The sequence below is a fragment of the Petaurus breviceps genome, unplaced genomic scaffold, assembly GCF_028583685.1.
Source record: "Petaurus breviceps papuanus isolate PSGF00001 unplaced genomic scaffold, PetGlider_PUasm1.0 100, whole genome shotgun sequence".
NCBI classification, from domain to species: Eukaryota; Metazoa; Chordata; class Mammalia; order Diprotodontia; family Petauridae; genus Petaurus; species Petaurus breviceps.
The window spans coordinates 3,717,064-3,740,206 of record NW_027185573.1 but is presented as its reverse complement, the minus strand read 5'-3'; the positions used below and the strand labels follow the sequence as shown (position 1 = coordinate 3,740,206).

At 41.0% G+C, this 23,143-nt stretch overlaps 1 protein-coding gene across 1 annotated transcript in view; it reads right to left on the bottom strand.

Moving 5' to 3' along the window:
- LOC138161063 (transmembrane protein 132C-like) overlaps window positions 1-23,143 on the bottom strand; it is a 611,235-nt gene that overhangs the window by 230,519 nt on the left and 357,573 nt on the right. The window contains exon 3 of the mRNA XM_069088126.1: window positions 12,538-12,684. Within this exon, the coding sequence (XP_068944227.1) occupies window positions 12,538-12,684 (147 nt within the window). The remainder of the gene's footprint in view (window positions 1-12,537; window positions 12,685-23,143) is intronic.

Below are 23,143 nucleotides of genomic sequence, written 5' to 3'. Positions count from 1 at the left end.
GTTTGGTTTGGGGTTTTTGTATCCTGAATGCCTATCCCAGTGCCTGGAACAAAGTAGGTACTTAATGAATGCTTGTTAATTGATTTAATGATGCCACAAGGTTGATAGAATATGAGCCGGGAGTTTTTGTCTCTGCTGTCAGAAGGGATGGATGGGTGGAGTCCACAAACTGCCCAGCTGACCAATGGCACATGTTTTCAAGGGGAATGATTGGGGTTACGGTGGGAATCTGGGATCAGAGTGCCAAGCGATGCCACCTGGGCCAAACAAATATCTAACCTGTGTCCCAGCCTTTAAAGGCAACTCTCATCTCTCTCTAGAAGCTCTCTCTGGTCTCTCTAAATAGTTCCCTATTAACCTGAAAAAGTCAACACAGGTTCCAAAAATATCTTATTCCCTGAGTTAGTCCTGAAAGGGGAGGAATGTAGAGCACAGAGGTCCAAGGCTCAGAGTCAGAGGGCTCCAGTAAGTGACCCTTCAAAACAAAGACAAGTTAGCAAAAACACTTCTGATGTCACATCACAAGATGCCTCAGAGATTCAGCATTAGTTACGGACAACCTGATTACCTGGAGTAGGATAAGAACCATCTCCTAGCAGGGAAATGGAACTCAAGGGCACTAAACATCTGGACGTATGAATGGCAACAGCTGGAAACCAAAGAGATCCTAGATTAAACAGCAGAGGAGGGGCCGGGTGGGGGGATCAGAGGGGAGCAGCAGCAGTTTCCACACACTGTTCTGGGCAAAGCAACCTTCCTGACATTCTTCCTTAAATGATCCCTGCCTATAGAATGGGGGAATGCCAGGTTTGGTAGGGGGGCAAGGGGGAACATTGGGAATTGAAGGAAGGAAGACAGAGGGGAAAGTAGAGGAAGTTCCCCGAGCTGCACAGACTGGAAGAACTACAAAGTGTGTTCCAGTTTAACACATGCCGTTCACATACTTTGCTTCCCCTCCTGCAGTCACAGAGGCATTTTGTTTCATGCCTGAATCACTTATAGTCATATGGTACTGATGGAGGGAGGATCTGGGCAGAATGTTAATTGTTATGTTTGTCTTACATCCTGTTAATATAAAGTACAATCCTCTATGTTGTTAGCTCATTTTGCATGACTGTTGAGATGCTCATTCTGTTGAAAAATTAATCTGAGGGACCAAATATTAAATGTGACACCGTCCGAGCTGCATGCATACCAGATGCAAACTCTGTTTCTGGGTTTGAGGGGCTTATCAGACAGATGGCTGTAGAACCATAAGCCCACAGGCCTCTCCAAGGTTTAGGGCCATGGGGATCAAGTGTGACATCTAAGCAGCTTTTCTGTCTGACAGTTTTCCTAACAAGCCCTCCATCCCTAATCTAGACACTGTGTATAAAGGATGCAATTCCAGGAGGTGGTAAAGCCAGGGTCCCTTATCTTGTTGAGCAATTCATTAGTTGACCAGCTTTTCCTACCCAGTGCTCATTTACAAAGAAGAACAAACATATTCACAAACTAGAGTATGGAAAGCTCCCTTGCCTTGCCTCACCTTCCCTCCCCTCCTGTCCCTTCCCCTTCACTTCTTTTCCCTTCCCTCCTCTTCCCTTCCCTTCCTCTTTCCCTTCTCTTTCCCCTCCCTTTCCCTTCCCTCTTCCCTTTCCTTTTTCCTTCCATTCACTTTACCCTTCCCTTCCTTTTCCCCTTTAATTCCCTTCTCCCTCCCCTTCACTTTCCCCTTCCCTTCCCTCTGCTCTTTCCATCCTGTCCCTTCCATGTCCTGTCCCTTCCATGTCCTTCCCTTCCCTTTTCGTCTTTTCTTTTTTCCCCCCAATCCAGGCAGGCACCTGTAGCATAATGGAGAAAGAGCTGGTCTCAGAGCTAGAAAGACCTATGTTCAAGTTCTGACTGTGTGACGCTGAGCAAGTCACTTATCTTCTCAGTGATTTGGGCTACTCTGAGACTATACATTTCATATAGTGTGCCAACCTGCAAAGTAAAGAGTTCCTTCTTTCAAGAGTTCCCTACATCAATTAAATAACCCCTATTAAATAATCACCAACAGTCAGGAAAATAGGGAGAAGTCTCTTGCAGAAGGTAGTGATTAAGCTAAGTCTCTAAGGAAGCAGGATTCTGGGAGACTGAGATGGAGAGTAGTCCAGACATTGGGGAGGAAGCATGAGGGAGGGAACCTGGGGGAGGGAGCACAAGGAAGGGGCAGTCAGTGCATATGAGGAACAGGAAGGAGGCCAGAACAGCTGGACCAGAGTGTATGAAGGGAAGTGATGTGTAAGGAGACCAGAAAACCAGGAAGGACAGGAGGTAGAGATCTTTAAAGACCAAATAAGGAGTTTTAATTTGATCCTGGAGGTAACAGGGAACCACTGGAATGCAAGACATTCTGTGAGACAAATGAAAGAAATTAATCCCTTCCTATCTCTTGAGAGGGTTTCTGGGTACCAAGTACCATCAAGAGCAGGCCCCCCCTTTTTAATTAATAATTTTATTTATTTTTAGTTTTATTCATCCATCCATTCATTTATTTATCTACTTATTCATTCATTCATTTATTTGTTTGTTTGTTTGTTTATTTATTTATTTATTTATAGTTTAGTTTTCAGTTCCACAAGCTTTTGAGTTTTAAATGATCTCCTCCTTCCACTCCCCCCACCCAAAGAAGGTGTGCAATCTGATATAGGCCTTACATATACATTCATATTAAATATATTTTCACATCAGTCATGCTGTAAAGAAGAATTATAACCAATGGGATAAGCCATGAGAAAGATGAAAGAAAACAAAACAAAAGAGAGAGTAAATAGTTTGCTTCAATCTGCATTCAGACTCCACAATTCTTTCTCTGTATGTGGATAGCATTTTGCATCATCAGCCTTTTGGATTTGTCTTAGAACCTTGCATTGCTGAGAAGAGTCAAGTTTTTCAAAGTTAGTCATTGAATAATTTGGCTGTAACTGTGTACAATGTTCTGGTTCTGCTCCCCTCACCCAGCATCAGTTCATGTAAGTCTTTCCAGGTTTTTCTGAAGTCAGCCTGCTCATAATTTCTCACAGCAGAGTAGTATTCCTTTACATTTATATACCACAACTTGTTTGGCCATTCCCAATTGATGGGCATTCCCTCAATTTCCAATTTTTGGCCATCATAAAAAGAGTTGCTTAAAATATTTGTGCACTTTTACCATTTGTTTGATCTTTTTGGGATACAGATTTAGTGGTGTATTGCTGGGTTAAAGGGTATGCATATTTTAATAGCAGGACCCCTTTTTAGCAGCCATAATACAGACTATTGTTTTTCAGTTGTTTCAGTATTGCCTGCTTCTTATTTGGGGTTTTCTTGGAAAAAAAAGATACTGGAGTGGTTTGCCATTTTCTTCTTCAGCTCACTTGACAGATGAGGAAACTGAGGCAAACAGGGTGAAGTGACTTTCCCAGGGTCACATAGCTACTAAGTGTCTGGTTTGAATTGAGGAAGATTAGTCTTCCTAACTCAATGTTTGGTGCTCCATCCACTGACCCACCTAGATGCCTAAAATTTAGGTAAGTGCAAATATGAGGAATGGATGCCACAATGTCTCAAGGTTATAAAAGCATTACAAATATGAGCTGTTTTAAGAAAACATGCACAAAACAAGGATTTATATAAAACCAGAAGGAACCTTAGAGGATTATCTCACTGTACAGATGGGAAAGCGGACCCAGAGAGGCTGTGCTTTGCCCAAGGTGACATAGCTGTTATGTAACAGGAGCAGGATGTGAACCCAGATTCTCTGCCTCTAAATAAAGATCTCTTGCTACTACACCTATCTCCACTAGTTATTCACCTCCCTGCCATCTTTATGCCCTATTGAGCCTACTCCAATTTTCACCTTTACTCTCCTGGGACCCCAAGGATCTGATGGGTATTTTTCATGTTTATCCTGAACCAAGGCTTACCACGTCACCTCCTGGCCATCTCTGTATGTCACAGATGCATGCTGCACATTCCTTGCCTTCTCAAACTTACTCCCTCCCTCTCACCTCCTCTCTCACTGTCCTTCAACATGTATCTCTGGGAACCCTCTCATTCCTGAAAAAGAGGAATCAATTAATTTCTATATGACTCCAATCACCACCCCAGTGACTTCTTTCTCCTCTACTGTGGGTAAAGACTGATCAGGGAAGATTATAGTCTACTAGAGTCATATATAGGGATATCCCTACTCCCCTGTAGATGTTGTCTTCTCCTATGAAAAAATAAAATCTTTGAAGGCAGGAGCTATCTAGCTTGCTTGTATTCATATCCCCAAATGGTAAGGAACTTTAAAAAATGTTCCAGCCATCCATCCATCCATCTACCCATCCATCCCATCCACCCACCCTATCCATCCATCCATCCATCCATCCATCCATCCATCCATCCATCCATCCATCCATCCGTCCATCCGTCCATCCATCCATCCATCCATCCATCTATCCACCATCTGTCCATCCTTCCGTCCATCCATCCAATATTCGTTCGCCCTTCCATCCATCCATCCATCCAACCATCCATCCATCACCCGTCCGTCCATCCATCCATCCATCCATCCACCACCCACCCATCCATCCATCCATCCACCCACCCATCCATCTGTCCATTCATCCGTCCATCCATCCATCATCTGTCCATCTGTCCATCCATCCGTCCATCTGTCCATCCATCCGTCCATCCGTCCATCCATCCGTCCATCCATCCATCCATCCATCCATCCATCCATCCATCCATCCATCCATCCATCCATCCATCCATCCATCCAACTAAAAGGATTCCACTCATGAACAGTTCCTTAATTAATAGTAAGAGCTAACATTTATATAGAGAAGTGTAGGAAGGGCTTTGCATATATGATCTGATTTGATGCTTTCATTCACAGTACCTCACTCACTACTTTTCTGATGGATACTGCAGAGGTTGGTTCCTGAAGTACTCCTCACTCCTCCACAGTTCTGCTGGGTTTCAACTCCATGGAATAAGATGGCGCCCTGTTCCCTCCCCCCACTCCCAGCATGAGATGGTCACTTCTAATCTCATTACCAGGCTGTTTGAAATCAAGCCTTGGCTATTCAACACCTTTCTACCTCCACTTCAGCCTCCTCTCCCCTTTGCTTGGAATGCCAGAGGGTGGAGAAGTTAATTCCTCTCAAAGTGTTCCTTTACTGAAGGCAGGATTTGAACTCATTCCACTTTCCATCTAAAGTTCTTCTTGGTTTTAACTCAGCTTCCTTTTGTGTGTTGTCTTCTCCCATTAGATTACAAGTTCATGGAGGGCAGATACTGTCCTTTTTTGTGTATCTCCAGTGCTTAGCACAGTGCTGGGCACACAGTAGACACTTAATGAATGTTTACTGAATGTATTGAGTTGATGTAAATGTTTATCTACTCTGTGAAAGATCCTTCATGTGACACTGGGTAGAAACTGATATTGGAAGAGAGCAGAGGGTCATAGTGATAACATAATGATCTTCTAGTCAGGATAATAATTGTAATAATAACTAGCATTTACATAGTGCTTTAAAATTTACAAAGTATTTTATAAATATCATCTCATTTTTATCCTTACAACAACCCTGGGAATAGGTACTATTGCCATCCTCCATCCTCATTTTATGGGTGAGGAAATTGAGACAGACAGAGGTCGAATGACTTGCCCAGAATTACTTACACAACTAGTAATTGTCTGAAGTAGGATTTGAACTCATGTCTTCCTGACACCAAGTCCAGCCTTCTATCTACTGCACTACCTTTCTGCCAGGAGACCTGGCAGTTAGAGTCAAGGATAATGCAGGCATCATGTCATCACTGCAGTCTGAGATTTCTTCCAATGGATGACAAGTACTCAGGCTATCATGGGGCATCTTTGCCTGGATTTGGTCAACTTCCTACTAAGTATGAAATCTGTACTTTCTCTAATACAAAACAGGGTTGTCCTAGATAGAAGAGAGTAGAGAGTTGCCCACTATAAGTAATTTGAAAGGAATTGGATATATTTTCTAAATCCATCTGCCCTAGCGTATGTAATTCCAACCATCTGAGTCACTCTTTAGGTTAGGCTATTTTCTTTTTTTTTCTTTTTATTTTTTTTTAAGCAATTGGGGTTAAGTAACTTGCTCAAGGTTACACGGCCAAGTGTTTCTGGGTGGGTGCTAAGTGTCTGAGCCCAGATTCAATCCCTAGGTCATCCTGACACTGGAGCTGGTGCTCTTACTCGCTGTGCTACCTGACCACTCCATAGGTTAGGCTATTTTCATAGGATCAGAGTAACAGAGTAGGGATTGCCATTCAGTCTCAGAGGTACTCCCTATTCCTTCTTTTGGCCAAGGTGGTCACAGAGCCCACCACTGACCAAGGAGGCATTATCTGTTGCTACCCTGTGTGGTTTCCCCTTGTATAGATCTAACAAGACTTGAGGTTGCCATTTTTTCTACGGCTTGAAGTAGACTTTTGAGGGGGTAGTGAGTTCCCTCCCCTCACTTAGCAATGAGGAAGGCAGAACAGAAGAGAAAAAAAAAAACTAAAAAAATGACTCCTTCCTTGATTCTAAATATACCTAGATTCTCTCATCCTTGAAACAAAACAAACTTCACTTGACCCTGCTATCACCATAAGCTGGTTTCTTTTATTTTAGTTTTCCTTTCACAGTTAAGCTCATAGAGAAAAACAAACAAAAATCCTCAAAAGATTGTGTACACTGTTTCCCTCCAATTCAATCTGGCTTTCTAAATCCCACTGTTTTACTGAGATTGTTCTATCTACATTACCAGCAACTCCCTTCTTGGACAGTCTTTGTCCACTCTGCCATCACCATCGCCATTACCTGATTGTCCTTCTTCCTGTAGGGCAATTCCTTCTCAGTCTCCTTTGTTGAAGACATACATTCATCATGTCCTGCCCTCAATACATATATGGAAACCAGGGCTGTGTCCTGGGTCCTAAGAGGGTTCTTCCTTCTACAACCTCTCTTGGTGACCTCACCCAAGAGTTCAATTATTATATAGATCTACATTTTCAGCCCTCCTCACTCTTTTAAAATCTTATCCTATAGGAACTGTTGAAAATGGAACTCATTATATTTTCCAGAAACCCAGCCTTTTTTCTAACTTCCCACTTTCTTGCATCATCTTTCTAGTCACCTAGCTTTGCAAAGCTGGGTCTTATCTTCAATTTTTCTCTCTCCTCCATCCCTTTTATCCAATCAATTGACAAATCCTGCCCGTTGTATCTGCCAAACATCTCTCATATCTATTCCCTTCCTTTCATTCCCATGACTGTTACTCAAATTTGAAAACTCACACTGTTCACCTGGCCTATTACAAGACTGTTCTTGTCTAATACAAACTCTGTACAGCTGCTGAATTATAACCCTTAAAGCACAGATCTGACAGTGCCACTCTCTCATCAAGAACCTTCAGTGGCTCCCTATTACTTCTAAGATAAAAAAACACACTCCTCTGCTTGGCACTTAAAACCTTTTTAAATATTGTTTCAACTTGTCTTTCCAGGCTGATTTTAAGTTATTTTTATAATCATACCTTAGTTGAACTCTCCTTTACATGACGTCCCATCTCCTTCTAAGGAGGTGCATGAGATGTCCACCATGTATGGAATATTGTCCCTCCTCATCTCAACCTCTTAGAATCCCTAACTGGCTTCCAGACTCAGCTCAAGAGTACTCCTACATGAAACCTTTCCTGGACCCCTTAGCTGTTAATATTCTCCCTCCCATTTCCCTACAATGGAATATAATCTCCACAAGCGATTAATAATTGCTTACTGAATTAATTTTAAAGTTGGCAGGGCACCTTACATACATTATCTCATTTGTATCTCCCAACAACCATGCTAAGCAGATACTATAGGTTTTATTATCATTATTTTTCAGATGGGGAAACTGAGACTGAGAAAAATTGAGACTGCTCATGCTCACACATCTGGGTTTTAAACTCAGGTTTCCCTGATTCTAAGACAAGCATGTCATCTACTAAACCATATAGGGGTTTAAGTTTCTTCAACTGTAAAATAAGGGGGGTTGGATTAATTCAAATGGTCTTAATCTGTTTTACCTGGAGCCCTTTGGCAGTCTGGTAAAACCTATGGGTTCCTTCTCAGAATCCCTTTTTTAATTTAAAATTTTTTAGCTGTTGAGAAAAAGAAGTTTACTTAACAACAGCATAGAAAGGATATTCAGCAAGGATACAGTATTGATTCAGATAGACACAACCCCTTTGGTTTCCATAAGGAGACACACACGGACCGAGGGGAGGGTGCATTAGAGCATGTGTGATTCACAGCAACATGGTACCCATGAAGCCTAGGAAGTTCCCAATCATCCTATGTTGGCTTCCACACTTTAACTAGCTTATTCTAACTGAAGCTTGAGTCTCCTGGACCATTCACTCATGGTCATGAATTATATTTCTGTTCCCAAACCATTTTGGTCTCTACCTCAACACTCAGCGATTAGAGTGCTTTACATCTTCCCAATGTCCCACCTTCCAGTCTGGAATCTGATCTGTCCTATTTCCCCATGCTTTTTATTTACCATAGGGAGGAGAAGGAGATAGAAAAAAGGAGGAAAGGAATGAAAGAAGGAGCCATATCAAATACCTATTCTGGGCCAGGCATTGTGCCAAACTCTTTACAAATATTCTATCTTCATGATTTGAGAAGGAACCCATCCTTTCTTAAATGAAACATGTTTTAAAATTTTTAAATTTCAAACTCTTCATTTTTGGCACCATCTGTTCTGCTAGGTTTTTAATCCTCAAACATCATGCCCCCATACCAGGTACCTTCTGGTGCCCCTCCCTCTCCCTATTTTACTTCATTTTGTGTTCTTCCTTCCCTTATTAGAATGTAACCTCCTTGAGAGCAGGGTTATTTTTCTTTTTCTTGTCTATCTAGCACTTAACAGTGCCTCACACATACTAGACACTTAATATACATTTATAGACTATTGAATAATTGAAGGAAAGGCAACATTTCAATTAGAGATGAATGAAAATATAGATGTAAAATTTTCCCCATCCAAGTTCAGACCTATATCCCCTGAAATTTTCCATTGTATTATGGACCCCAGGTTAAGAACCCCCAGATTATATCATCTAAATCTTTCTATCAGCTTTCAAGCTATCATCTTAAGAAGCTCATACCCTTTTCATACTGGTGGGTCCATAACTCATCGGCTAAAGAGTTTTGGGTTAAGGCCCACATTCTAGTTCGTAAAACATGAAAAGTCCTGATTATTGAGATCATTAATGTTGATCATCAATGACTCTAAGGGAATCTCAGTGCATCTTCAAATCTGACACAGGGCTCCCAAAACCTCCCCATCCCCCACTGCCAAAAACGTCAAACTTGGGTATTAAACTCCTCTGAACAAAGAGAATCACGTAATGATTTCAACATTAGGGCTACAATTCTTTGGCAGATTTGATTAATGTAATGACATCTGTGTTGTCTGCATCCGAAAGGGAACAGCCATAGGGAAATCCCCTTCAGGAGGCTCACTCAGGACCCACTCTGTCACAACCTCACATTGACATGACTGAAGGGGCAGCTGCAAAATCACCCATGGAATACATCAGGGGCTGCTCTTTGCAATCCTTAATTTTCTCCCTCTCTCAATCCTGCCCTGCTACCTAAAGGAAGGACTATTTACATACACAAATTCAATCTCCGTTAATTAACACATTCACTTTTATTTGCATAATCAGGCTAAAATTTTTGTGGGTTAATTAGACTTTATGCAAATTGGATTAAGGAGATTTAATTGGGGTTTTGATAACCTGACTGTTGTAGTCCGTGGATATAAATGCAGGCAGCCTTGCTTACAACTTACTTCTCGAACCCATTTCTCTTTCAAGGTGGGTTTTTTTTAAAGCAACCTAAGCCATTCATTTCCTTTCCATCATGCCTTCCCTCCCTGCAAAACAGTGAAAATCCTACTCAATTCAATGGTATCTACTTTTGATGGATTGACTCAGTAAGCTGGTCAGGATACCAGATGTTTTTGCTTTTTAATAAAAAGCTATGGTTTACAGCTGGCTTCTCCACATTTTCCACATGGGTTAGGACAGGAGTGGCCACAGGTGGCCCTCTAGGTCTTCAAATGTGACCCTTTGGCCAGATTTATAGTCAAAAGACCCAATTCGGAGTCTTTGCTTAGTTATAATTATTAACTATGGCTCTTCTCTGGCACTCAGTCTGCTCATTTGTAAAATGAGGGGGTTGGAGCAGCTGATTTTGAACTCCAAATTCTGTGTTGTCATGAATCAATGATTCTGGAACTGGGTCTTGGAGCCAGAACATCTGGGTTCCAATCCCAGCTCTGCCACTTGGTACCTGTACAATCTTGGGCAGAGAGCTTAACCTTGGGTCTTCATCTGTAAAATGGGCACGGTGGAAGTCAATCATCTCTAAGATCTCTTACATGTCTAAATTCATCCATTCCTTAAATGAGCATTTATTAAACACGTGGTATGTGCCACGGAGTGGGTTGGGGGATGGGATTTAAAGACCAAAATGAGACTGCCCCAGTCTTTAATGAATGTATTATAGTCTACTGAGGAAAATTTTATATATATACAGATAAGTAAATACAAGATATGTACCAAATAAATGGGCAGCTAGGTGGCACAGTGGATAGAGCATTAAGATTGGAGTCAGGAAGACCTGAGTTCAAATCTGGCCTCAGACACTTACTGTGTGCCACTGGGCAAGTCACTTAAACCCATTTACCTCAGTTTCCTTCTCTGTAAATGAACCGGAGAAGGAAATGGCAAAACTACCCCAGTATATCTTTTCCACGAAAACCCCAACTAGGATCACGAAGAGTCAGACATGACTAAAACAACTGAACAACAACATAAATATGAAAAAAATTCAGAAATAACATAGGCTTTGGGTGTATGTGCTTGATAGAATGTGGTTTTATTTCATGGTCTCTTAGAAACACACACTTACACGCCCAATGTCATATAGTTTCTTCAATTACTTGACCTCATCCCTTCTCTACCATAAGATGGTTATATAGCAAGATTGAAGGATAACTCAGTCTCAGCCCTGTGTATTTCATTGGTACCCATGCAATGTTAAGGGGAAGGTTCCCAACACCTTCAGTACCCTGCCCATTCCCAGGAAAACAAGAGCTACATAGAACAAGAAGGCAGGCATGGGATTCAATCTGCCGCAGCCCATGGTATATCCACATCAACAAGATGGCAGATAACTTTGGAATTTTGCCTAAGTATTCAAGACATTTTTTTTTCTTTTTTCCTTGTAGAAGGGGTCACTGATGATTTAGGAAAACAAATGAGTTATGACATATTTTCAAGGAAATTGGGTCAAAGTGTGCATTACAAACATGGAGCATTAGGAAGAAAAAAAAAGCTCAGCAAATGAGATGAAACATCCTTAATACCGCCTCCTCCTTCTGAAGCCCAAACCAACTGTTTTTATCATCAGAAAGTAAGCTGTCCTGTTACAGATCACCAGATGGTCCTGTAGTTACCATAAGTGCCTCCAGATTTGCAGACTGTGAGTTTAATAGCTCAGCTAAGCAGTGGTTAATAGAAGTCCTAAGTCAAGCCTCTTAGAGCAGAGGATGGAATCATCAGAATAAATGATTGTAATGTGCAGAGAATATTGGGTTTCTCATTATGGCAAACCTTTCTGGGCAATGTGGGTTCAGATCCTAGGGTTCCCCTAAAGAAAATGTTTGGAGTTAAGGTAGGCATCGCAACTGCTAAAAGCAATAAGATGGCCAGGAGGTAGCTTTGTGCAATGGAAACAATGCTAGATTTAGGGTCAAGGGACCTGGGTTCAAATCCCAGCTCTGCCACTTACTAGCTGTGTGACCTTGGCCAAGTCACTTAACTTAGGGCCTTAGTTTTATTATTTTTTTCTTATCTGTAAAATGAGAGAGCTGGGATGAATAACCTTGAATATCTCTTTTAGCTTTCTATCTATGATTCTATGAATTGTAATACCTTAATTGAGATGGGGTAGGTAGTCTAGAACTGGCACAGGGTCATGGTTTTGAATATTTCAGGTTCTGAGCCATGCCCATGTAATAAATAACCCCCTTTTGGCCATGGCCACCATCCAGATTTATTGTTGGAAGAGGCATTTCAGGGTATCGAGTCCTCTACCCTTTGATTTTAAAGGTAAGGGAACTGAGGCACAGAGAAATGAAGTAATTCGTTAAAGGTCATTATGACATTATGTGTCTGAAGCAAGATTGGAACTCAGGTCTTCCTGACTCTAGTACAAAATGTCATTTCCCCATCTTATTTTACTTAAGAAAATGTTCGAATACAAGAAAGCATCTTGTTTTGGAAGGAGGTGCCTTGTGGGTTAGCATCATCATAAGTGAAGGTACATATTGAAGTCTGTTTTTACCCCATCAATAATCAAAGAAAGTCATGGTTGGTGTGGACATTTAAAGAACCTCCTCCCAAATGAACCAAAGAATTCTTGTCTCTGGCCCTGCTCCAGGAAACAGAGTCTGCCACAATTTCTTACCTGTTCCTGGAACTGGACACTAGCCGTTGGCAGATCACTGTGGTAGTTGAGTGTTTACCGCCATTTCCCATCTCCTGTTTGACATCCCATTGCCGGGGCTCACTTGTCTTGATGCTAAGAATGTTCACGCCTTTCTTCACCTTGGCCCTGTGGAATCAGAGATTATAAAATGGGCATTAATGGCTCATCCAGAAACTTGGTCTTTGTTCTCCAGGCACCCAAGCTCCATTGTCCAATGGTTAAGATGATTTTTTCCTCCAGAACCTGAGAATGGCTAGGATTTATTTGTATACCACTTCAATGTTTGCAAGGTGTTTTATATGAGATCTTTCTAAGGCAGATGCCATTGTTATCTCTTCATTACAGAAGAGGAAAATGAGACTGAGTGAGCTTACATGACTTGCCAAGACCTGGGCTACAAGTAGAAGCAAATAAGATGGCGTATCCCTTTAGGGGGCTTCTGTCCTAATGAGGGAACACAATAGATAAAAAGGAGGAGGCAGAGGTATGGGGGAGATGAGGGGTGGGGAGGGAAGGGGGTACTTGAATAGGTGCATGGTGAAATATAGCAGAAGACCAGTTCCCCGCAAGATAAGCCAAGGAACCAGGAGACAAAATGGTTAGAGAACAGAGCTAAGGTATGGAGGTATGGAGATGGTAGTGAGCCAGGATGTAGTATCCATCCAGGACCAGAAAGAGAGTGATTCTGTTCCCCATGATAAGAATCTGATCTCCCCCTTTCCCTTTCCACAACCTCTGGGAAAACAGGAGAGGGGTAGGAGAAGGAAACTATAGAGCCTCAGAATAGGACACATGGTGACAGCATCAATCAATGGCTCTTACATCTCTTTCTCTTTCTTGATAATGCTCATTGGGTACCTCAGATATCAAGAAAAGGACATGCCGGGCAGCCAGGTAGCACAGCGAGTAAGAGTACCGGCTCCAGTGTTTGAGAAGACCTGGAGATCAAATCCCGGGCTCAGACACTTAGCACCCACCCAGAAACACCTGGCCATGTAACCTTGAGCAAGCTACTTAACCCCAATTGCTTAAAAAAAAAAAAAGAAAAGAACATGCCCCTTTACCTAAGCTTTGACATTCTCCTTCTAGTGTCAGCTTCCTTCTCTGTTAGATGAGATGGCTGGACTACATGGCCCCTTGGATTCCTTCCAGACTGATAATTTGAGGATGGTAAAGTACATAGCATTTGGGAGAAAGGATTGCCAAGCCCTCTCCAGACTCCTCACATCGGGGCACAGACATGAAATTTTCTAGAATGCCCACAATTCAAGAAAATGCCTGCAAAACTGGCAGGCCTGTAATTTGTTTTCTTTGCAGCAATTCCATATCAGCAGTCACCCTGCTTACTAGAGTTTTGACTTAGGTCAGTCAGTCCATAAGCACTTATTAAGCACTAAGTACCAACTGCTTTACTAAGTGCTAGGGATATAAAAGGACAGGCCCTGCCCTCAAGTGCTTACATTCTAATGTAGAAGCTAAGATTTAAAAAAATAGGTATAGAATATACATATACATGTGCACATATACTTTATATATAGAAAAACTCATACTCTCTCTCCACATACCATATATATGTATATGCACATATACTATATACACACACATATATGTGTGGATATGTACATACATACACATATACATACATACTGTAATGGTAATGGTAGTTTGAAGATCTTGCCTGCCCCTTAATAGGCCTAAGGGAATTTGAAGATCTTCTCTGCCCCCAATAGGTTGAAGGTAATCACATTGAACCTGTAGTGGGAGGAGCTTGCTGAAGGGTGGAGCAGAGCCCACAGGAAGCTGCAAAGTCAGCATAGTTAGAGCTGGAGGGAGGAGAGGAAGCACCCAAGGAAAAAGTTAGGCTTGTGAGTGTTTGTGGGAAGGCTAAAGGATGGTGTGGCTCACTGCTGTGCTATGATGTGTTAATTTTTTTTGTTGTTATAAAGGATTTGGTTTCCTGGTGTTAGGATTTGGCTTTCTGGTGTCTGAATAAATGATTTGCTTCTGTCTTCTGTATGGAGAATCTGTTATATTTTGCAATTCAGAACTATGCTGACATATTCATAGTCACCGTTGGTGCTGTGAATATTGTATTGGTGCTACAATACGTATATACATATGCATCCATACATATATATTTATATATGTTTGGTACCTAGTATATAATGTGTATATACACATATATATATATACATACATTATACATAGATACTCTGTGTTTAGTTTTTAATATATAGTATACATTTATATGTCTATCATAGTATAGTATATGTATATACAATATGTATCTGTGTGTATCTATGTATATAGAGATATATTTATATTTATAGTAGATGGAAGGCAATCTGAAAGGGGATGACAGTAACATCTAGAAAGACTGGAAAAGGCTTCCTGCAGAGGGTGGGATTTAAGTTGAGTCTTAAAGGAAGCCAGAGAAATGAAGACAGAAGTGAGTCAGGAGAACAAGGGTTCCGTTAAAATGCTTCATTAAATTAAATTCCACCACCACTATGGAAGACTAGCCCTATACGCCTTTGGAAAACAAAATCCAAACCATCCCATCCTCACATAAATATTTGTATGAATACTGTGTTGACATCAAGTATACCAAAAATTGTGTTGATATCCACATAGACTATCTGCCTAGCTCCCTTGCCTGAAGGAAGCACCTTAGGGAATGTTCTGTGTTTCCTTGAAATGGAGTTTGCCCCATTTGGATTTTGCTCAGGACTTCGCTTTCCACTGAAGCTACAAATTGTTCTTTCCGCCTCACAGTTCAGATTAATAGGAGGTTTCTTGTTGAGTGAGGCAGGCATCTTATCCCAATGTGGACTGAGAGTAGGAACTTCTAACATGGAATAAAAAGACCAAGGCCACAAGTCCATTGTGCTCATTTAGACTCCTGTTTAATGAGGGTGTTAGGTTTTCATATCTCCATTAAGGAAAAGTCATTTAGAGGGGGTAATGTTCCCAAGGAAAATTGGTTCTATGTAGGAAGGCTGAACTTGGCACAGAGTGGGGTGAGAATGCTGGATTCCAGGCTTCCAAAATAAACCCTTAAGTTTATATTGTGGAAACATAATGTGCTCTGTGGGCAAGAGTCCTAACGATGGGAGTGGCGGCGGCTATGGGACCAAAGTGCAAGAATAAGGAGATACGATGAACATCAATACCTGTCTCTGCTGCATATACCTACAGGAATGACACTGAATTGAAACTGGGCCATCAAATCTCAGCCTTACATATATTTTTGAAAATTTCCCATTAATTCCAGTCACTTCTTGGCTTGTCTTTCATAATCTTGGTTGCTGTCATATCCATGCCATAGAGGTGTAACTGCATTTACACGTCTCATTCTTTGTACTTAGCATTCTTTCTAGTCTAAGAAATGTATTTCAGCAGTTAAATAAGGTTTTATTTAACAAGACTAGATGCTGGATGTACAAAGGCAAAAACAAAACTCCTCACTTTGGAGGGCCTTATATCCTATTGGGGGAGAAAGTTGCTAGACTAAATACAAAATATATACCAAGAAACTGTGGGGGGTATTAAGAAAGGCAGGTGGGGCGGCTAGGTGGTGCAGTGAGCAAAGCGCCAGCCCTGGAGTCGGGAGGACCTGAGTTCGGTTCTGGCCTCAGACACTTAACACACACACACACACACACACACACATACATACACACACACACACAAATAAAAAACCTAGCTGTGTAACCTTGGGCAAGTTACTTAACCCCAATTGCCCTCCAAAAGGCAAAAAAAAAAAAAAGGCAAGAGGTGGCATCTGAGGAAACTTTGAATCAAGGTAGCTAGATATAAGAGATGGGGTGAAGAGGGAGGACATACAAGACATGGGGGGAGGGAGGCAAAGGCATTGAGGCAGGACATGGACTGTGATATTTAAGAAATTGCAAGGTGACTGGTTTGGTGAGAATGTTGAGTGTGTGAAAGACACTGTTCCATGTATACAATACTTCTTTCATAATACTTTGACCTAAACAGAATTTCTTGAGAATAATCATGATAAGGGCAAGTGGGTGGCATAGTGGATAAAGAGTCAGATATGAATGAATAACAACAAACTTCCTGAGTTACAGGCCCAGGGCTCCATTCACAGCATCACCTAGCTACCTAGCTAGAGACAGAAAAACAGAGACCAAGATTTCAATGGTGGAGTGAAGTTCCAGAAAGAGAAATTCTCATTGGTTCTGAAACTTAAATAGTATTGGAATGTTGGCTGGGGGAGGCAAAATGTCCATAATTTGCCAGGGTTCACAAGGCCAGGAAGTCTTTCTAAACCCATATCTCCCTGTCACCAAGGCTGGCTTTCCATCCAGTAAGCATCATCCCCTTTCTTGTCTTTGAATATAATATCTGTAAAGAATGTTGCAGAGAAAGCCCTGAATTTCAGGGTGATGCATTCAAACAAACAAGCACATATCACTGTTACCACCCTCCTAGGTTGGTAGGTGCCGGAGCTGGTGGGTGCCTCCTTATTTATGATGCTACAAGACATAATCTCTGTGTATACACAGACAATCTATGTTCCCCACCTGCACAGTACAAATGTTTACAGTTAAACATTTATTCTCTTTTAGCATTTCACGACTTACAAGCAAAAGCCATTTCTGCCACATTCCCAAGATTGCCTGACTCTGCTGTTTCATAAGTGATGATTAACGTCTTTAAAGAAAATCAATATTCAGCATGAGCTGTGGGCTCCAGCAGCCCAGGGTTCCCCTTTAGGCTTAGAAGAACTCTAGCTATGGGCTTCCTGGCAATGTCTGTCTGCTTCCTTTTCTCCCCTTCCTTCAGTTTCCTTGCTTTTAAAAGCCATTCTGGGCTCCTGTTTTTGATTAAGGAAGGGAAGATCGTCTAGAAGCTAGCCGAAGACAATTCCCTAAATTACCCTGGGAAGGCTTGGTTTGGGTCCATCTCTAAGTAAACAGTTATGGTAGGTCAAAAGTAATCCCAACCTGTTCTCATTTTGAAGTCAAATTACTTCATAATCAAAATGTTACTCTTAGACCCAGAGTCAGGAGAGATCTGAATTAAAATCCTGCCTTTTAACCACATGCAAGTCACTTAACCACTGAAAGTTTCACCCTCTATGTCTCAAAAACAGAGATAACAACGACAGTACCTGTTTTACAGGGCTATTGTGAGGTTTGATTCAGGCAATATATGTAAAGTTCTCTGCAAGTTTCTCTTCACTAGTGAATAGTTCAATAATAGTCAATTTATTTTCATCTTATGTATGGTGGAAAGGGTGATGGGTTTGGAATCAGAGAATCAAGGTCCAAATAGCTAGTTTATTTATATGGTCTAAGGCAGAAGTTCTCAAACTTATTTGGCCTATAGCCTCCTTTTAAAAAAATAATTACTTAGTGCCCCCCATGGAAATCATTTTTTCTTTAATCCTTTAAATTAGATCTGCATAATTTTTTTTTGCCTTTTGGAGGGCAACTGGGGCCAAGCAACTTGCCCAAGGCTACACGGCTAGCCCTCTTGCTGCAGTGTTAAGTGTCTGAGACCAGAACAGAACTTGGGTCTTCCTGACACTGGGGCCAGCGCTCCACTCACTGCACCATCTAACCACCCCTAGGTTTGCATCATTTAAAAATATTAAAGAATTTTTTTTAAATGACATCTTAAATTTAATAATTTATTGTAAATTTGTGCTTTTTTCCCCTATGTTGAAATTTTGATGATGCTATATTGCATCATGTAGCCACGTAATATCATATTGTAAACAAGTCATTATGTGCACATGTTCCTGATAATCCCTGCTGGACTTCCAGACAATGTACAACATGCTTGCTTGCCAACACTTGCTTGTTAAGACCTGTTGGAAGACTTGACCACTGATTGGTTATAACTTGCATTTTGTGTGTTTATTTGGAAAATAATGTAATCACTATGACTTTAATTGTTACATAACAAATGAAACATGTATGAACAGTTTTTCAAAATTTTCTTCTCTTCTCTTCTTCCCTTATGCTTCCACTGCTCCCTTATTTTTATTCAATGTCCCCCAATTACACCTGAGTCTACTACTGACCCCCTGGATCATTCCAGTGCCCCCCAGGGGGTGGTATTGCCCACTTTAGGAACCTATGACTAACGTTTGCAAAACAATTTGCTTACATTATATCATTGACCTTCAATAATCCTGGGAGGTAGGTACTATTATTGTCTCCATTTTATAGTTGAAGAAACTGAGGCTGAGAAAGGTTAAATGAATTGGCAAACCCAAAGAAATAATAAGTGTCCGAGCTAGGATCTGAACTCAGATCTTCTCAACTCCAAGGTAAGAACTTTGCTACCTATGTATCTCTCAGTCTGTTTACTGGATGTGTGAACTTGGTCATGTCCTGTAAGACTGTTGAGTTTGAGCTTCTCATCTGTAAATATGCACTATCCTTATAGTCAGATTTGTTGTTCAGTCATTTCATTCATATCCAACTCTTCATGATCCCATTTGGGGTTTTTTTTAGCTAAGATACTAGGGGTGATTTGCTATTTCCTTTTCCAGCTCATTTTACAAATGAGGAAACTGAGGCCAACAGGCTAGGGTCATATAACCAGTAAGTGTCTGAAGCTGGATTTGAACTCACAAAGAAGAGTCTTCCTGACTCCAGGCCTGGCATTCCGTGACACCACCTAGCTGCCTTATAGTCAGAGGGTCTAGTTAAAATCCAGTCTGTCACTCACCACATGAGTGAGCTTGGTCACACCACATAAGTTTTCTAGGCCTCAGTTTCTTCATTTGTAAAATGAGTTGGACATCATAACTTCAGATATCAGTTTATAATCCTATGATTCAGGACCCATCACTGATACTACCATATACCCATGGAAGGTCCCTAAAGAGAGACGTTGGATGGACAGATTCAGTCCTGATGAGGCTCCCTTAGATAACTTTAAATTAAATGGATATCATCCTGAGGCAGCTAGATGGCACAGTATACAGAGCACTGGGCCTGGAGTCAGAAGACCTGAATTCAAATCTACCCTCATATACTTAGTAGGTCACTAGTGTGACCTTTTGGGCAAGTCACTTAATCTCTGTCTACCTCAATTTCCTGCTGTTTAAAATGGGGATAATAATTGTACCTATTTCTCAGGATGCTATGAAGATAAAAATAAAATAATATTTGTGAAGCGCTTAACATAGTTCCTAGTACATAGTAGGCACTTAATAAATGTTTGCTCTCCTTGTAAGAAGATGAGAATGGGACTTCCAGGAAGGACTTGAGTATTCCCAAATGAAGCAGAATTCTCGACTGCCCACAGACTGAAGTCCATGAAGAAGAATGCACCAAGACCTCTCTGTCCAAGACCAGAATTTTTGTTGTTATTGGTTTTTTTTTTAGTGAATGTTTTAATCCACTCTAGGTACAATAGAATTAAATCTGCTACAGATACATTTTGTCTTTTTAAATAGGTTGGGTGAAGTTATCTATCAGGGATAGTGGAAAACTCTTACAACACCTTCCTGAGACTATAGAGAGGATACAATTTAAAGCCTGTGACTGCAGGAAAAGCCTCCCCAAGCAATTGGTTCATAGATTGAAAATTGAAATGAGGACTCCTGAGTCCAATCCCCTCATTTGAACAAATGAAGCCCAGAGTAGTTAAGTGGGATATGAGCCCTTTGAGCGAGGGCTGCTTTTTTGGTATTCCCAGTGCCTAGAATAGTGCCTTGCACTCAATAAGGATTTGATCAATGTTTGTTGAAATGAATTTAATTATGTAACTTACCCATGGGTAGTAACTGGTAAAGAAGGGATTTTTACTTCGGTTTTCTGACCCCAATACCCATACTTTTCCTATCATAATACAATACGATGGCATACCTATAGTAATTAAGATTTACAAAGCTCTTTTGTCATGATAACCACATAAGACAGTGTATCAGCAAGCACCCCAGTGTCCCCAGGGTGGCTGCCAACACAGGTTCTTGGATCTGCTTTGTTAAAGGAAAGCAACTCAAAATGTGTTAACAAGCTTACTTTAATCACTCAAATATGTATCATTTACCTAGTTCAGGGGAAAAAGGTCAGCACCCCGAACTTCAGAGTATACAGACAGAATTATCAAGGCAGCGAAACAGATCAAGTAGACAGGTTTCCAAACTGTCCAACCATTACATCCTTACTAAATCAACATCTGGGTTTTTCAAAGCTAGGGGGCTCTCAACAACAGCTTCCCAGAGTCTCATCTGATCAAATCACAGAACACTTCTCAAAGTGAGCCCCAAAACAAAGCCTCAAATCAGGGTTTATATAGCCTTCTCCTGGCTCAGAGAATGTAACAACCTTCTAGACCCACTGGCCAATCAAAAAGTATCTACTGAAAAACAAGCCTCCCACCCCAGCCTCCAGGTGCACTTTAGCCTAGGGTCAGGGAAGATCTTAAAAATTTACATTACCATTACAGACAGGTAGTACACATGTCATCATACTTATTTTAGAGATGAAAAGACTGGAGGTTAAGTTACTTGCCCACGGTTATACAACTAATACATATTAGATTCAGAATTCAAATCCAAGGCCTTTGGGGATGCCTCCAGGACCCGGGTTCAAATCCCACTTTTGATTATGACTATGTGACTTTGGGCAAGTTGTTTTTTTTTTTAACCTCCGTGGGCCTCAGTTTCCTTCTCTGTAAAATGAAATTTGGTCTCTGAAATCTACTTCTAGCTCTCAATGTATGATTCTTTGATTCCAAGTCCAGTATTCTCTCTATGATGACCTTTCTATGAAGCAAAACTATTTCATTCCATTCCTTATTCTTTGGGCTCTGTCTATCACATCCTTCTCCTTTTGTGGGTAATTCCTTTTCTCCATCTTCCTATCCCTTTTCAGCTCCCTTTTACTTCATTAGAATATAAACTCCTCAAAGTCAGGGACTATCCTGCTTTCTACTTGTATCTGGGTTCCCAGGACACCTGGCACACCATAAATAAGTGCTTAAAAAAAGTTTCTTTTCTTTTTAAATGCTTTATTAACTTCTGATTTACATCATTCGTTTCTGCCCGATTTTGAGTTACAAATTTTCTCCCCGCTTTTTCCCTTACCCACTGCCCCAAAATAGCAGTCTCACAGGATATCCCCTCCTCCAATCTGCTCTCTCCCATATTTCCTCCCATACCCCTTTCGACTTTTCCAGTGGATCTCTATGCCTCAGTGCCTGTATATTGTATTTCCCCAGTTACATGTAAGATGGTATTAATAATAGTATATATATATATATATATATATACACATATATATATATATACATATATATATATTTGAATATTTGATTTTAAAACTTTCAATTCCAGATTCATTCCCTTCCTTTCCCGTCACCCACCCCCACTGGGAAAACAAGCAGTTCAGTATAGCTTGTACATGTGCGGCTAATGCAAAACAACAACATAGTAGATACATTGTAAAAGACTGACTACACTTCCCTCCCTCCCATCCCACCTCCCACCCACTCCACTCTCCACCCTGATCCTGTCCTTTTTCAAAAGTGGGTGCTTCCAACTTCCCTCCCCCCTAGCCTGCCCTTCCTTCCATTATCCCCCCTCTTATCCCCTTCCCCCCTATTCTCCTAGAGGGTGAGATACCCTATTTAGTGTGTATTTCACTCCTTCCTCAAGACAGATTCAATGGGAATAAGGTTGACCCATTCCTTTTTGCCTTCCTATTCTTCCCCTCCGTTGTAACCATTTTCCCTTGTATGAGATAGTTTACCCCAATCTGTCTCTCCAACAAAAGTTTCTTGACCTGCCTTGATTTGACTCTATAACAGTAAGGACTGATTGTCACAACAGAAAGAAATTCATAGAAATGAAGATAGCCTAGCCTTTCTCCCTAAATGTGCAACCCCATTTTATTGGCGCTGAGCCTCTATATTTTTAAATGTCGGGCTTCTGAGAGGAGATAGCCAAACTTTAAATCCTTTGCACTGATAATCTACACCCCAACTCCACCTTAGAAAGAGCTGTCATAAAGTAAAAGCATTAGACTTAAAAGTCCAAACAGATTTATGGCCCCATTATACTTGTTCTATCCATCTTACATGTCTGACCATTGTTGCTCAGGGTATTAAGATGGAAATAATACCATCTACAATGAATAAAAATGATTGTGTTGTCCTTTACAAGAGAACATACCACATAAATGCATAACAAACCAACATTTCTCTCCCCCTTCAGAATAAGGATCATAAATCTGTCCCCACCCCCAGCCTCCACTGCTCTCTTGCTAGAGCAGCCTCTGCTTCATTCATTTTACACTTCTACACCTACCATGCCACCCACAGCACATACCTTCAGTCCCCTAATCACCTTTATGGTTGAGAACCATAATTGAACTAACTCAATTTTTATTCCTGGAAAAGAAGGCCCAACATAGTTTCCTAGGATTCCATATTCTATCTCCATAACTTCCCCAAACAAGACATTTCTCTCTGGTGATTACTTTTCTATAGGTGCTGTCTTCCCCTATTTGAATGTGAGCTCCTTGAGGACAAGGGCTGTCTTTGTTGCTTTGTATTTCCAATGCATAGCACAGAGCATGGCACATAGGAA